At 43.8% G+C, this 16854-nt stretch overlaps 2 protein-coding genes across 7 annotated transcripts in view; one reads left to right on the top strand and one right to left on the bottom strand.

Moving 5' to 3' along the window:
* On the bottom strand, positions 216-3498 carry C7H14orf119 (chromosome 7 C14orf119 homolog). The gene is made up of 2 exons (XM_003128551.4): positions 3321-3498; positions 216-1498 (listed from the first exon to the last, which is right to left on the bottom strand). Exon 2 carries the CDS (start codon positions 1495-1497, stop codon positions 1069-1071), a length of 429 nt encoding a protein of 142 aa, XP_003128599.1. The 5' UTR covers position 1498; positions 3321-3498; the 3' UTR covers positions 216-1068.
* The window catches only part of ACIN1 (apoptotic chromatin condensation inducer 1), a 38032-nt gene continuing 24831 nt past the window's right edge, over positions 3654-16854 (top strand). For all 6 annotated transcript variants that reach the window (XM_013978220.2, XM_021099243.1, XM_021099241.1 and 3 more), the window contains exons 1-4: positions 3654-3965; positions 5338-5403; positions 8359-8470; positions 8881-9000. In XM_013978220.2, coding sequence (XP_013833674.2) covers positions 3786-3965; positions 5338-5403; positions 8359-8470; positions 8881-9000 — 478 coding nt within the window. In that variant the 5' untranslated portion in view covers positions 3654-3785. The remainder of the gene's footprint in view (positions 3966-5337; positions 5404-8358; positions 8471-8880; positions 9001-16854) is intronic.

A 16854-nucleotide genomic window follows, 5' to 3' on the forward strand; every position in this document is an offset into this window, starting at 1 on the left:
TGCAGACTCAGCTCGGATCCCGCGTTGCTGTGGCTCTGGTGTAGGCCAGTGGCTACAGCTCCAATTAGACCCCTAACCTGGGAACCTCCATATGCTTGCAGGTGCAGCCCTAGAAAAGGCAAAAAGACCAAAAAAAAAAAAAAAAAAAAAAAAGCAGCCTCTTTCTCTATATTGTTACATTAGCCTTGCAATGAAAAAAAGGTAAAAGACTATGGTTCTGAAAATTCATTCTTTATTTTGATACAAAAAATAAACCCTTCAACCTGTAAGGAATGTCAACTGTTTTCATATTCCTGTAGAGTAAACTTACAGAATAGGAATATATGCTACCAGCTTCAAGGATGTCACATACACATTAGAAAAAAGTCATTGCTATTTTGTGGGGGGGTTTGGCCACACCCATGGCATGTAAAAGTTCCTGGGCTGGGGATCAAACCAGCGCCATGGCAGCAACCCAAGTGGCTGCAGTGGCAACGCTGGGTCATTAACCTGCTATATCACAAGGGAACTCCAAAAGTCACTGCTTTTTGGGTTCTAAAAAACATCAGTGTGGAGGAAGGAGTAAGTATCTCCATCTCCTGATTTTTCCAAAATTCAAGCTTGCAGTTTAAATCTCACATAATTATGCCAGAAGCTGGTAGGAGTGGTGAAACCACCATCCGAATCCAGGTAAGTTATAAAAACGTGACCTTTTACGGCCCCTTTCTGGAATAGGAAGGCTCTACTTTATACCCCACAGGCCAGCAATGTGTATAATGTATAGATTCCTTTTGGTTATGGTTGCAAAAGTCTTTAAATTCTTTGAGGGTTTGACATGTCTTGGAACGAACCAAGTAGGAGGCAGACTGATGATCTGGATTCACTCCGATGGAGGACATTTACACATTTATCAGGAGTCCAGCTGATAGGCTGTTCACGTTGAAATCACCAGGCCTGTACTTCAGCGAGTTCAGACAGCTGATTGGAATACCATCCCCATACCTTTAAGTAATACATGCGAAATTCTCATGGTAAAGTTGTGGCCTTGGCTCCAACACTTCTGGTTATCTTCTTTGATTTTAATACCTGTCAGTCTTTACCAGCTGTAGCAGCCACTGCTTGGTAAAACTTTGCCACAAAGTCTGGCTCACTGATCTCCAGCTGCCTGACAAATTCATTGCGCTCCTGCTCAGCCCAACCTCGAAACCACTGATCCCAAAGACGTAGCTGGCACTCAAAGATACAAGGTGGTCGGTTTGCTCCAGACACACTAAGCTGCTCTAGACTTTCCAGCAGTGGCTGTAATTTTCCTGGTACTGCCTTAGCAACCAGGTCCTGTAGGAAACGTTCACGCTGAGGACCTGACCAGCTGGCAAACCAATGAAGAATACATTTCATCTCCTGGGAAGTGATGTAAGACATTGGAGGAGGGGAAGAGTCAGAAATATTGTCTGGTACCGAGGGTAAGGGAGAAGGGAAAGATAGTGGCATCGAAGAGGAAGATGACTCCAGTGGCATCCTGAAACATAAAAGCACTGTTACACACTCTCTACAAAGAGCAACCAAAATACAGCCTTCTAACAACATAGAATCTTATCACTCTCAATTGGTATCTACAAAGAAAATTACTTTCCACCTATCTAGTTTACAGAAAAACAACAGGGTCCTTTATTTAGGTTATTATCCAGCTACCTTAGTGAAGGCACCCAAGAATAACTGCATGTCATATTTGCCAATTTTCCTCTCTCTCTCTTCTCTCTCTTTTTTTTTTTTTGGTCTTTTCTATGGCTGCTCCTGCAGCATATGGATGTTCCCAGGCTAGGGGTCGAATCGGAGCTGTAGCCACTGGCCTACGCCACAGCCACAGCAACTTGGGATCCAAGCCTTGTCTGCAACCTACACCACAGCTCACGGCAACGCTGGATCCTTAACCCACTGAGCAAGGCCAGGGATCGAACCCTCACTCATGGTTCCTAGTCAGATTCGTTAACCTCTGTGCCATGACAGGAACTCCTTCCTCTCTCTCTTTTTCAAACCCACTGCCTCTCTCCATCATTCTTATAAACAATCTAAAAATAACCAAAACATTCCACATTCTGTGTTCATTCTTTCCCTTCTAATTCTATGTTCCAGGTTGAGTAAAGACAAAAAATGATTCACATAGGTCCAACCAAAAAAGGGGGGAGTTCTCTGGTGGCCTAGGGGTTAAGGATCTGGCATGGGCACTGCTGGGGCACAGGTTCGATCCCTAGCCTGGGAGTTTCTGCATGCTGAGGAACCCCCTATCCCCCAAAATAAATATATAGGTCCAACACATCTTGCCTAAAATGAAAAAAAAGGTACATATTTTTAAATTTATCAAGCAGTTAGTTGAGGTTCAGGTGCTAATCATTCCAAAGCTATCAACAGTGGGGGAAAAGAAGAAAGGAAAAACATCCTGTATGATGAAAGAGCCTTCTCTGCAATGTGCATGTAACCTCTGAAATATGCCAAGAACTTCATAACCCCCTTATTTTCCTCTATTTCCTGTAAAGCATCAGGAAAAATTAAAGAGCAGATTAAGTGAGGGCACCTTGCCCAAAATAAGATTAACAAAGTAAGAAAAACAGAAAAAGCCAAGTGGTTGTTTATTCAGGACCGAAAAAAGTCTAGTTGGTTTGGTGGTTTAGGGCTCTAACAAGTGTTCTACTGCTGTTGATGTGTGACAATTCATGTCTGAACAATTTTCTTTCATGTTTAATATAATATCTATTGATGCCTTGCCACTGATCCGCATCACTAATGCAACTGGAAGGTCAGCCAACTTGAATTGTTTTCAAATCTCAGTTTGAATCTCTAACAATGAAAACCTTAAAATACTTGTCTGTGACCTATTTTACTGTTTGTATTTCTTCCGCTGTAAATTGGAGTATCTGCAGTGACAAAGAAAAGGAAGCCAGAAGCAATTTACGTCAGTTCAGTACCAAAACATTCCCAGTGACGTTGCCTTTTTCACAGTGGCCCTACAAGAAGCAATTCTTCCTAAGGGAATTTTCTTCTCTATTTCGTGGAAAGGGAGAACTTTTTCCGAGTCTTGCGATATGGCTTTCACGGTAAACTTAAGTTCAATGATTATGAATTGGTTGACAAGCCGGGTCCAAAGACACGGTCAACTTTGGAGGCTACAGAGCCTAGCATTCCGAGGTCCCAAAAAGCAACACAGCCTTAGCTGGGAGTGGCAGGGTTTCGGAGGGTGGGGGGGTGGCAGCTGTTTCCCTAGGGGAATGGGAAGCTTGCCCTACTGACTAGCCCGCAAACACCGAGTCTGACTCGGCCCAGGGAGGTACTTTTACCCCGCTTACCTCCCGTTTCCTCTCACAGAGGACCCGGAGACCGTCACAACAGCGCTATCCTACCATCGCCGCCGCTTCCCGGTTTCCTGAAAACCCTAAAGAGGGCCAGCCCGGAAACCCACGCACTTCCGGTCCCGGACCAGCCCCAAACACCCAAGTGCCTTAGCGCCTCATCCTTAGGTCCGGAGATAGCCGAATAACTCCGATTATGGGTATGCCAGAGTCGAGAGCTTCCGAACAGATTCGATTCAAAGCCTCGGTAAGACGAAGCGAACCGAGCTCTGAAAGCAGCACGAGGGAGGGAGGAGCGGCCGGTAGGATGGAGAAAACCGATTGGTGCCGATGTGAAGACGGAAACACCCGAGCAGTTCCGAAGGAATTCGGGGAATTCTAAGTGGTAATCGAGGGGTTGACTCTAGCAGTGGGCGGGGTCAGCTCGGAACGTTCGAAGGGCGTTGGCGGAAATTACCGAAGATGCCCGAAGCCGTCGGGACGGACCCGAGTACCTCACGCAAGATGGCGGAGCTGGAGGAGGTGACTCTGGACGGGAAGCCTCTTCAGGCGCTGCGGGTGACCGACCTGAAGGCCGCACTGGAACAGCGAGGCCTAGCCAAGAGCGGGCAGAAGAGTGCCCTGGTCAAGCGGCTCAAAGGGGTGAGGAGACTGCGTTGCCGGCGTGTCGGAGGGGAGCAGACCCGGTAGAGCCGAGTCTCTGTCGCGGCGCAGGCGCAGTGTCCGGGCTCGGCGCGAGCGAGCTCAGGCCGCCAGCGCGAGCCTCCGGATCCGCGCGCACGGTGGTTGGCGAGGCTCGCTCTGGAGTGGAGATAGCGCCGGTTCCCGCCTTAACGGTAGCGGCGCGAGCCCAAAATGGGAGGGTGTGCGCTACTCTCCTAGAGTGTCTTAAGCTCCTTCCTCCTTCCCCCACCCCCTCCTTGTTTGTGTCTATGGTCTCGGCGCATGCGCTGCGGAAGGAGTTAAATCCCACTACAACCATCGGCGTTGCTGGCCTGAGGGGGGCGAGTTGGGCTGGGTCGGAGTTAGGGGTATAGTTGGGTGGAGGGGTTGATGGGGTTGGTATCCTTACCCGAAAGAATAGAATTGGAGCGGTGGAGGGGGAGGGGGGAGTCTAGTTGATTAGATTAGGTGAAATGAAGAGAAACCTTGATTTGAAGGGACTTGCTTAGGGAGGAGTGTATACTTTATAGGGCTTCCAGAAGCAATTTGAGTGGATAAGAGTTTGGTGAATATTGATGAGAGAGGTGAGACAGGCTGGTTTTGTGCATTAAGGTGGGATTGTCAAGAGGTAGGTGAATGGATTGATGTGTAGAGGTTTGTAGACGCAGGGGAGGTGAGGATCTCGGTTTTAATTAGTGCTGGTTAGGGTACGTGGCCGAATAGTACAAATTCGGGCTGGGTTGGCTCAGGGTTACGTTGGCAAACCGTTGCTTATACTGAAGCTGACAGTTTCGTATGTGTATTGGATCAGACCACAGTTTATAGAATCTTTGGTCATTTTGTTCGGTAGCCTCCTCTTTGAAATTCTTATAAATATGACAAATCTAGGAGCCACTCTCTTGGAAACAATACAAGTTCACTCAAGTAGACCTGTTCCTGGGTAACTGACCAAGTAATTCATTCAGGCCAAAACCTTTTTGGTTTCATGTATTTTTGAATCTAATTTAATTATTTGAAGTGAAGGGCCAAATTTAGAAGGGACATTAGTCAGAAGTGCAGAAGATAATAGGGATTGTAGCACTGGTTCTGTCACTGATTTTATTGCCTAGCCAGGTCACTGATTTTCCCTATGTGCCTGCATTTCACACCTGTACATTTGAGAGCAGTGACCATGGCCACTTTTAGGGGTCTTGTGAAGATGAATGAGAACAATATTAGTAAAGGGCTTTTAGGTCCCTGGAAAAGGAGTACTGTTTAAGTGTGTATGATTGTTTTTAATGTCGAGATTGGGAGAAGGGTGTTTTTTGTTTTTGTTTTTATGGTTTCTGATTTTCACCCTTCTTTATACCAGGCTCTAATGCTAGAAAATTTACAGAAACACTCAACACCCCATGCTGCATTCCAGCCAAATTCCCAGGTAAGAAAGAAGGTTTATTAGGAGTGGGCTCTTTGGGTGCACAGAGACATGGAACGACAAGATAATTGTATATTTGATGCTTAATTTATCACCAATATTTTCTTAAGTTCATGAGTTGGAAATATTTTCATACTAGGATGGTTGACTTCTAATAAATTCAGGAATCAGGAGCTGCTAGTTAATTTCTGATTCTTGAAATGGTGTGTGCAGAATGAGTGGAGTACAAGGCTCTGAAGTCATTTATTTGCCATTAATTTGGGGAAAGTAGTTGATGTCTTTGAATGTAGATATGAAGTAGATAATCAGCAGAGCAGTTTAGGAAAATACTTGCTGATAAGGAATTATTGCGTTGACATAGATTTTCCCAGAATTCAGTCCTTTGGAAATCATCCACCATTACTAGTATTAATACTAACCATGCAGTTACTCCTAATCTTCAGTTGCTCTGTTATTTAGGACAAGAAATCTAATCTTTGAAGAACTCGGTTTCCTCATATATAAGATGAGAAAAGGTTGGACTAGATCTGTAGTTTTATAATGGCTCTGCTGGAGTTTTGTGGAACTGCTTTTGGAGGCTTCCCAGAAAAATATCTTCTTCCCAGTTGACCAGGGGTTCACATTCACTTCCTAACCTAGATTAGATGTACTTCGGTTTGCTTTGTATATAGAGTTTCTGCATAAGATTTCTTTGGAAGAAATCATTCCCAGTTTAAAAAAAAAAATTCTGAGGAGTTCCCGTCGTAGCACAGTGGTTAACGAATCTGACTAGGAACCATGAGATTGTCGGTTCGATCCCTGGCCTTGCTCAGTGGGTTAAGGATCCAGCGTTGCCATGAGGTCGCAGACTCGGCTTGGATCCAGCTTTGCCATGAGGTCGCAGACTCGGCTTGGATCCCGCGTTGCTGTGGCTCTGGCTGTAGGCCAGTGGCTACAGCTCCGATTAGACCCCTAGCCTGGGAACCTCCATATGCTTCAGGAAGCGGCCCTAGAAAAGGCAAAAAAATATATGTGTATGTATAATAATTAAAAAAAATTCTTAGACTACATGGCCTCTTAAGATTCTTTTCCTCTTTTAACATCCCCTCATAGTCTGTCATGCACTTAAAGGAAAAATCCAGGTCTTTGTTAGTACAGTGGTGTGCAGCTCCAGTACTAGATGAAGTCCCAAGATACCGTGGAAAAACAAGAGAGCCTTCCTATTCCCTTGTTATTAGTTCATTAAGCTAAAAGAATCATAATCTAACTAGCTTACAGAAGTTTAGTTAAGTACTTTAACAAGCATAAGAAACTGCATAAGTTAATCCTTTGCCGTTCTATTTCTTTTGCCCATTACATTTTAGTCTTTGGAGTTTTGCTTTTATTAACATAGCCTTTTTGCAACAAATATATGTATTCTCTAGTACTTGCAACCCACACTTCTTCACTGTTCATGAAGTACCAAGAGACTAATTTCTATTTTTTTTTTTTTTGCCATTTCTTGGGCCGCTCCCACGACATATGGGGGTTCCCAGGCTAGGGGTATAATCGGAGCTGTAGCTGCCAGCCTACACCAGGGCCACAGCAATGCAGGATCCGAGCCGTGTCTGCAACCTACACCACAGCTCACGGCAACGCCGGATCATCAACCCACTGAGCAAGGGCAGAGATCAAACCCGCAGCCTCATGGTTCCTAGTCAGATTCGTTAACCACTGCGCCATGACAGGAACTCCCTCTATTTTAGATGAATGTAAACATTATCCATGCTCATGGAAGATGACTAATGATATAGGAAAGTATTAAGATTTTTTTCATTTTTCTTTTCTGGATTTCTAATAGGTATTGCTAAGCAAGAAGGTTCTCAGGAGGAGTACTTGTGAAGAGAAGGCTAAAGGGCAGAGGGTGACACAGGAGTCTATGTTGCAGAAAAAATGGGAAAAGGGGCTTAAGCTCCTGGATTTTAAATATTGTTACCAAAGATTTTTTTCTCACCCAAAGAAAATGGAGTTAGAGTTTTAAATGCTGAACGGACATCCCTTCTTAGTATCTTGCTTTTTTAAGTGCTTTAGTTGAATTTTGGAGATGTTTAACAAAATTTTCTTAGGTAAAGCTTGATCTTTTGTGGCAACGAAAGAAAGATGAATTAGCGTGAACTAGATTATTTTATTTGTTTGGTTTTTAACAGCCTCATCCTCATCATATGGAAGTTCCTGAGTCAGGGATTGAATATGAGCTGCAGTTGTGTCCCATGCTGCAGCTGGGGCAACACCGGATCCATTAACCTACTGCTTAGGGCAAGGGATCAAACGGGCACCTCTGCAGCAACCTGAACTGCAGCATTCAAATTCTTAACCCACTCTGTCATAGCCAGAACTCCAAGGAAATTTTAGGTTATTTTTAGGTAATTTGAATTATCTAAAAATTTAGATTAAAAGGCATAGTTTTATAGGATTTTAAGTTATTTGTACATCATTCTTTGTGAACTGAATGTTTTTAAAAGTTGCAAGAAGTTCCCATTGTGGCTCAGCATAACGAGCCAGACTAGTATCCATGAGGATGCAGATTGGATCTCTAGCCTCCCTCAGTGGGTTAAGAATCCAGCATTTCCATGAGCTTCGGTGTAGGTCACAGAAGCGGCTCAGATCGAATCTTGCATGGCTGTGGCGTAGGCCGAAGCTACAGCTCCCATTTGCTGCCTAGCCTGGGATCTTCCATATACCATGGGTGCGGCCCTAAAAAGCAAATGAAGTAAAATTAAAAAGTTATATGTGCAGTTCCTTTTTTTGCCATCTTTTGTGAATCACAGGGCTGTATTTCAGTCCTCAACCTAGGAGTAACTTAGAAAAGGGCCCTCCAACATTTTCGTTATCTTTTTTAGGTTCAAATATAAGGGATAGAGCTTTGCTCCATGGAATTTACTTCCTTGCTTTTTCCTGGTTTGCTTTCCTAGACTATCTTTTTCCATGTCCTCTATACAGATTGGCGAGGAAATGAGCCAGAACAGTTTCATAAAGCAGTATCTGGAAAAGCAACAGGAGCTGCTTAGGCAGCGTCTAGAACGTGAAGCTCGAGAAGCTGCAGAACTTGAAGGTAAGCCCAGACTGTCACTTCTTACAAGGAATTCTTCCTTCTTATTCCTGTCACTGAGTAGATGGGCTTGTTTCACTAGGCAGTTTCAGGAATATAAATCAGGCTGAGTCTGCTACTTTATTTGCTTTGGTAGTTTACAGAGCCAAGTGAATTAGTTACTATTTACCTTTTGTCAGGAAAGAAGACACTTAATTTGACTCTCTTGATAGAGGAGGATTCCTGCCAACAGATTAAGCTACCCTTTGGAGGAACTAGAGGCCTAATTCTAGGGAGTTTTCTCTATGTACAGTGCTCTTTTTAGTATATACTCTGTATCCATGACTTTGCCTGACCTCCTTCACTCTTCTACATATTCCCACATGCTGAGCCCTTCACTCCCTCCCTGCCCCGACCCAATCTGTACTTTGCAGAAGCTTCAGCTGAGTCGGAGGACGAGATGATCCATCCCGAGGGAGTGTCTTCCCTGCTGCCTCCTGACTTTCAGAGCAGCCTGGAGAGACCAGAGCTGGAGCTCAGCAGACATTCACCCAGTATGTATCTCCCTCCCCACTGCACTGTTTTGTCAATCTTCCGTAGTTGGTGGGGGGAGGTAGTTACACCTCCTTTCATGCTAAGCCTCCATTCAGGTCCCAGGGCAATTCTGTGACTGTTATTTGACACCTGTTTTTCATGGAAATTATGTCCTTTTTGAAGTTTGCTTTCACCTCTATGTTGTGTTAACCTCTCAGAGTATTTCATAAGGCAGTATGATTTTTCTTCTCATTTGTATATCTCTTTAACCTCCTCTACTTCTAAATTTAGCAACAGTCACAACTCTTTTTCATCTCTTCACTGGTTTTATATATTGTGTGTTACACATCCAGTCATCTCTCCTCCATGGGCATCTGCTGCAGTTTATTGGTTCATTCAGCAAGTTTATACTGAGTGCCTATTGTATGCCAGGTTTGTGCTGAGCACTAGGAGTATATTAGAGAAGAAGACAAGTCTGCCATAATGAAACATACAGTCTAGTGTTTGACGGATATTAAATAAATTATTATGTAATTACCTAGAGTTACGCCATGTATTATAAGAGGCAGTGCAGAATATTATATGAACATATCATAAGGAGCTCATACCTAGTGTCGGGAATTGGGTCAAGCAAGATTAATTTTTTTACGTTATAAAAAATATTAAGCATCCACTGTTACACAGTATCTCAAGCGCAAATACCTGTAAGTGCAGTCTTTGTGTTCTTAGACAGGAACTACCTAAGACAGTATACCTCTAGAACATGCATATAAAACATGTGGATAGTAGGTAGATAAAGTAAACCAATATGTAAATTAATAAGTATTTTGAGGGAGTTCCCATCGTGGCTCAGTGGTTAACGAATCCGACTAGTAACCATGAGGTTGCAGGTTCCATCCCTGGCCTTGCTCAGTGGGTTAAGGATTTGGTGTTGCTGTGAACTGTGGTGTAGGTTGCAGACGCGGCTCGAATCTGGCGTTATTGTGGCTGTGGTGTAGGCCGGCAGCTACAGCTCTGATTCGACCCCTAGCCTGGGAACTTCCCTATGCTGTGGGTGCAACCCTTAAAAAAAAAAAAAAAAAATTTGAGTGGTTATTAATGTTAGTGTTCATGGGAAAGATTATCACTCCATATTTAATACTTTTAGAATGTGTGGAAATTGCTGGCTCTTCTGGTTAACATAGAACTCCCTCCTGAAAATAGATTTTTAGGGTATATTTAATGATGGGAGAGAAATAAGTTCTTTTATTTTTATTTTTTATTTATTTATTTTTTTTTTTGTCTTTTTGCTCTTTCTTGGGCCGCTCCCGCGGCATATCGAGGTTCCCAGGCTGGGGTCGAATCGGAGCTATAGCCACTGGCCTACGCCAGAGCCACAGCAACGCGGGATCCGAGCCGCGTCTGCAACTTACACCACAGCTCACGGCAACGCCGGATCGTCAACCCACTGAGCAAGGGCAGGGACCAAACCTGCAACCTCATGGTTCCTAGTCGGATTCGTTAACCACTGTGCCACGACGGGAACTCCATAAGTTCTTTTAGAGACCTCGTTTTCTTTCCAGATATGAAAATAGCAGACCATCAGTTGATCCGTTTTGTTCTTGGCACTCTTTTTTTTTGCATGATTGTAAAGCCAGGAGGAAGAGGGAAACTTTTATAAACTAGTTGTCAGTGTTTCTTCGCAAATAAAAAAAAGCCCCCCAAAATATATTGAATTCCTGCTAGGAATATACGTATCTTCATGCTAGAGTATATGGGGAGTCAGCACACTGTAAAACCTATTGGGGGAGACAGTTGCAATAAAATAAATAATAGGAGATGATATATTTTAAGTTGCACACAAGAAGTAGAGACACATGTACCATCGGGATTCAAAAGACTAAAATTTCTAGGAAGTTCCCTTGTGGTGCAGCAGGTTAAGGATCCAGCATTGCCACAGCTGTGGTGTGGGTTCAATCCCTAGCCTGGGAATTTCCACATGCCCAGGTGGAGCAAAAAAAAAACCAAAAAACCCTGAAAGTTCTCTGACGACCAGAGGGAGCCCCTTGAAGGAGGTATAGATTTTGAGCTGAGCCTTAGAAATAGGGAGGATTTGGAGTTCCCTTTGTGGCTCAGTGGTTAACGAATCTGTCTAGGAACCATGAGGTTGTAGGTTTGATCCCTGGCCTCTCTCAGTGGGTTAAGGATCCCGTGTTGCCGTGAGCTGTGGTGTATGTAGGTCGCAGACGCGGCTCGGATCCCACGTTGCTGTGGCTCTGGTGTAGGCCGGTAGCTGCAGCTCCGATTAGACCCCTTGCCTGGGAAACACTATACGCTGTGGGAAGCAGCCTTAGAAAAGGCAAAAAGACAAAAAAAAAAAAGAAAAGAAATAGGATTTGAATTGGCACAGAGAAGAAAGGGTAATAGCATAGAGATGGGAATGAATAGGATGCTTAATTTAATTTTTTTTAATTCTATTTTTTATTATTATTTTTTTGTCTTTTTGCCATTTCTTAGGCCTTACCCGCGGCATATAGAGGTTGCCAGGCTAGGGGTTGAATCAGAGCTGTTAGCCGCTGGCCTACGCCACAGCCACAGCAACTCAGGATCCGAGCCGGATCTGCAACCTACGCCAAAGCTCATGGCAACATCAGATCCTTAACCCACTGAGCAAGGTCAGGGATCGAACCCACAACCTCATGGTTCCTAGTCTTATTTGTTAACCACTGTGCCATGACGGGAACACCTCTCCAGGATGCTTAATTTTAATGGCAATGGTTGGGGGGGGTGGTCCCATTGTGGCTCAGCAGGTTACAAACCTGACTAGTATCTATGAGGATGCAGGTTAGATCCCTGGCCTTGCTCACTGGGCTAAGAATCTGGCTTTGCAGTGGCTATGGGTAGGCTGGCAGCTGCAACTCCATTTGGGTCCTTAGCCTGGGAACCTCCATATGCCACCAGTTCTACCCTAAAAAGCAAAAAAAAAGGAGGGGGGGATTTTAAAAAAATAAAGGTAATGGGGGAACCATCGAATATTCTTGACAGGAATATGATTTGATAAGGAACTCTCTTGAAAAAGAGAGAACCTGTCTCTGTTCTAAATGTAATTTGAAATGAAAATGAGGAATGGATCCTGAAATAGAAGGTTTTTCAAAAGCAGAGATTTAGAGTGAAGGTGGCTGGTCTCATCAATGCTTTGTGTCATCAGCAGGATTTTGTCTACTGGCTGTAATTGATGGTGGGGGTGGGGAAAAATAGGTGAAAGAAAAAGGTGAAAAAGAAATAAATGAATATAGTAAGTTGTAGAGTACAACTAACAATCATTGTGTCCTCTTCAACATACTCTATCCATTAATTTTCCTACCTTTAATCTTGGCTACAGTATGAATTTCATTACAGATATGGCACACAATTTGTCCAGGGTCCTAAATGGAGTTCTAGCATGCTCGGTTGAATTGGTAGTAATGCCTGGAGTTTACCCAGAAATTAGATTTTTTCCAGTTGTACAATGTCAGTCTGCCATGGGCCAGTAAATCATTAGAATTCCAACTTATTTGTTAGCTTTGGATCTTTGAGGTTCCTTGTTTAGTAAGATTTTGATTAAAATAAGATTTCTAGTAACATTTTGATAATCAGTAGTGACACTTGAGGACTCTTTCTTTTAAAAAAAAAAAAAAAAAAAAATACGGATTCCAGAGTTCCTGTCATGGTGCAGGGGAAACGAATCTGACTAGGAACCATGAAGTTTCGAGTTCAGTCCCTGGCCTCGCTCAGTGGGTTAAGGATCCGGCGTTGCGTGAGCTGTGGTGTGGGTTGAAGACACAGCTCATCCCGCGTTGCTGTGGCTGTGGTGTAGGCCAATTAGACCCTTAGCCTGGGAACTTCATGTGCTAAGGGTGCAGCCCTAAAAAGCAAATATAATAAAATAGAATAAATAAAAATATGGGTTCCCGGGCCCTGTCCTAAGATCTTTTTTTTTTTTTTTTGTCTTTTTAGGGCCGCACACGCGGCATATGGAGGTTCCCAGGCTAGGGGTCAAATCAGAGCTGTAGCTGATGGCCTATGCCACAGCCACAGCAACACAGGATTTGAACTGAGTCTGCAACTCACACTGCTGCTCACGGCAATGCTGGATCCTTAACCTCCTGAGCAAGGCCAGGGATCAAACCTGTGTCCTCATGGATGCTAGTCAGATTCCTTTCCACTGAGCCACGACGGGACTCCCTGGCGCTCCTTGACTTCTTATCTCTCCACCACTTTCTTCAGATTTTTCTAAGGTATTAGGAGTCAGTATTCACCCTCTGTAGTTAGAAGTTGCCTGGATTCCCTTTTAGATCATGATGGGTGTACAGAGATCCTCATTCAGTCAATTTTTCCAAAAAAAGCCCACCCTAGGAAAATAGGAAAAAATACGAAAACATTAAAAAGTGGATATTCAAAATACAGATTAATAACAATTTGGCTCCAGGGGATCCTAGCCAGCCTTTGGCTTACAAGAGCATGTAGCCCTCATTCCTGTTTCTTGTGTTAAATTTGGATGCTGAGATTCTAAAGAAATGCTAGATAAGTTACTTAAAAGGTTAACATGAGTCAGATTTAGGTTTGGCATCACCCTGACTTGCTTTTTAACTCTTGAAATGCATTGATTAACCTGTTACCAGTATTTCCACCCATTGCTAAAGGTGCTTAGTCTCTGCACATATTAATATCTGGCTGAGGACACTCACGTGGCCATGGGCACATAACAGAAAATGGCAGCTTTCCCAGAACCTTGTGTGCATCACATCAGCCTCTTTCAAGGAGCTAGAAAAAATTCTCCAACTCTTACTTACATTTTGTATTGCTTTCTAGGTTCTTGTTTCATGTTTCTACAGAGAATCTCTTCTTGTTTCACATTTCTACGGAGACTCTCTTCTGTAGGTTTTCCCTCTGAAGCATAGGATTTTTTTTGGGGGGGGGTCTTTTTAAGGCTGCACCTGTGGCATAAGGGAGTTCCCAGGCTAGGGATTGAATCAGAGCTTCAGCTGTTAGCCTACACCACAGCCACAGCAACGTGGAATCCGAGCTTCATTTGCAATCTACACCACACCTCATGGCAGTGCCGGATCCTTAACCCACTGAGCAAGGCCTGGGATCGAGCCTGAATCCTCACAGATACTCGTTGGGTTCATTACCGCTGAGCCATGATGGGAGCTCCCCGGAGTATAGGGTTTTATTTTATTTTTATTTTATTTTTTTTGTCTTTTTGCCATTTCTTGGGCCGCTCCCACGGCATATGGAGGTTCCCAGGCTAGGGGTCTAATCGGAGCTGTAGCTGCCAGCCTACGCCAGAGCCACAGCAACGCTGGATCCGAGCCGCATCTGCGACCTACACTACAGCTCACGGCAACGCCGGATCGTTAACCCACTGAGCAAGGGCAGGGATCGAACCCACAACCTCATGGTTCCTAGTCGGATTCGTTAACCACTGCGCCACGACGGGAACTCCCAGGTTTTATATTTTAAAAAATGTTTAGGAGTTCCTGTTTTAGCTCAGCGGGTTAAGAACCCAAGTAGTATCCATGAGGATGAAGATTTGATTCCTGGCCTTGCTCAGTGGGTTAAAGATCTGGCATTGCCACATTTGTGGCATAGGTCAAAGACAGGGCTTGGATCTGGCGTTGCTATGGCTGTGATGTAGGCTGGCAGCTGCAGCTCCAATTGAACCCCTAGCCTGGGAACTTCCATATGCCACAAGTAGGGCCCTAAAAAAGGAAAAAAAATTAATGAAATAATGAAAATGTTTATTTTCTGGAGTTCCCACTGTGGCACAACAGGATCAGTGGCATCTCTGCAGCTCCAGGACTCAGGTTTGATCTCCAGCCCGGTACAGTGGGTTAAAGGAGCCAGCATTGCCACGTGCGGTATAGGTCCCAAGTGTGGCTTGGAGCTGATCCCTGACTTAGGAATTTTATATGCCATGAGGTGGCCAAAAAAGAGAAAATATGTGTTTATTATCTATTATAAGAAGTAATATGTATTCATTAGAAAATTTTTGGAAAAACTAGAAAAAACAGGTTTTTTAAGTCATCAAAAGTCCCACAAACTAAAATAACACAATTTATATTTTGGTGTATAATTTTTTTTCTTTTTTGGCCTCCCAAAAGTTGCAACCTAAGACATAGCTGTGGCAACACTGGATTCTTTTTTTTTTTTTTTTTTTTTTAATAATTTTTTTATTTTCCCACTGTACAGCAAGGGGGTCAGGTTATCCTTACAGATATACATTACAATTACATTTTTTCCCCCACCCTTTGTTCTGTTGCAACATGAGTATCTAGACAAAGTTCTCAATGCTATTCAGCAGGATCTCCTTGTAAATCTATTCTAAGTTGTGTCTGATAAGCCCAAGCTCCCGATCCCTCCCACTCCCTCCCCCTCCCATCAGGCAGCCACAAGTCTTTTCTCCAAGTCCATGATTTTCTTTTCTGAGGAGATGTTCATTTGTGCTGGATATTAGATTCCAGTTATAAGTGATATCATATGGTATTTGTCTTTGTCTTTCTGGCTCATTTCACTCAGTATGAGATTCTCTAGTTCCATCCATGTTGCTGCAAATGGCGTTATGTCATTCTTTTTTATGGCTGAGTAGTATTCCATTGTGTATATATACCACATCTTCCGAATCCAATCATCTGTCAATGGACATTTGGGTTGTTTCCATGTCCTGGCTATTGTGAGTAGTGCTGCAGTGACCTTGCGGGTGCACATGTCTCTCTTAAGTAGAGTTTTGTCCGGATAGATGCAACACTGGATTCTTAACCCACTGTGCAGGGCTGGGGATTGAACCTGCTTCCCAGTGTTCCCAAGATGCCACCAATCCTGGATCTTGTTGCACCACAGTGGGAACTCTGGCATATAATTTTCTAGTTTTTTCTTTGTCTATATGTAAGTTTAAGATATCTGTAATATTCAAATCTTTACCTTCTCTCTCCAATCTGGTTAACGTCCCCCTTTTTTTTCCTTTTAATTCTTGAGCATCTGGGTAGTGACTTTTTTTTTGTGTTCTTAGGGCCGCATCTGTGTCATATGGAGGTTCCCAGGCTAGGGGTCAAATTGGAGCTATAGCTGCCAGCCACAGCAACATGGGATCTGAGCCACATGTGTGACCTACACCACAGCTTATGGCAACGCCGGATCCTTAACCCACTGAGCGGATCCGTAACCCACTGAGTAAGGCCAGGGATCGAACCTGAGTCCTCATGTATACTAGTCGGGTTCATTAACTGCTGAGCCACGATGGGAACTCTGACATTTATTTATTTTTTTTGCCTTTTTGCCATTTCTTGGGCCGCTCCCTTGGCACATGGAGGTTCCCAGGCTAGAGGTCCAATCGGAGCTGCAGCTGCCAGCCTACACCAGAGCCACAGCAACACGGGATCCGAGCCGAGTCTGCAACCTACACCACAGCTCACGGCAACGCCAGATCATTAACCCACTGAGCAAGGGCAGGGATCAAACCCGCAACCTCATGGTTCCTAGTCGGATTCATTAACCACTGTGCCACGACGGGAACTCCCCGGAACTCTGACTTTTAAAAAGACGTTATTTTATCAGAGCAGTTTTAGGTTTGCAGCAAAATTGAAAGGTACAGAGATAACCTCATATGCCCTCTGCCCATACATAAGCATAGTCTCTCTTATTAACATCTCCCACCTGAGTAGTACATTTCTTTGAAAAGGTAAACCCACATTGACTCATCATAATCACCTGAAGTCCATAGATGACCTTAGGGTTCACTCCTGATGTTGTACATTCTGCAGGTTTGGACAAACATGTAATGACATATATCCATCATTGGAGTATCATACCAGGGTATATTCACTGCTCCAAAATGCCTTGTGCTCTCCTTTACT

Source organism: Sus scrofa, chromosome 7 (assembly GCF_000003025.6).
Source record: "Sus scrofa isolate TJ Tabasco breed Duroc chromosome 7, Sscrofa11.1, whole genome shotgun sequence".
In the NCBI taxonomy this organism is placed as follows: Eukaryota; Metazoa; Chordata; class Mammalia; order Artiodactyla; family Suidae; genus Sus; species Sus scrofa.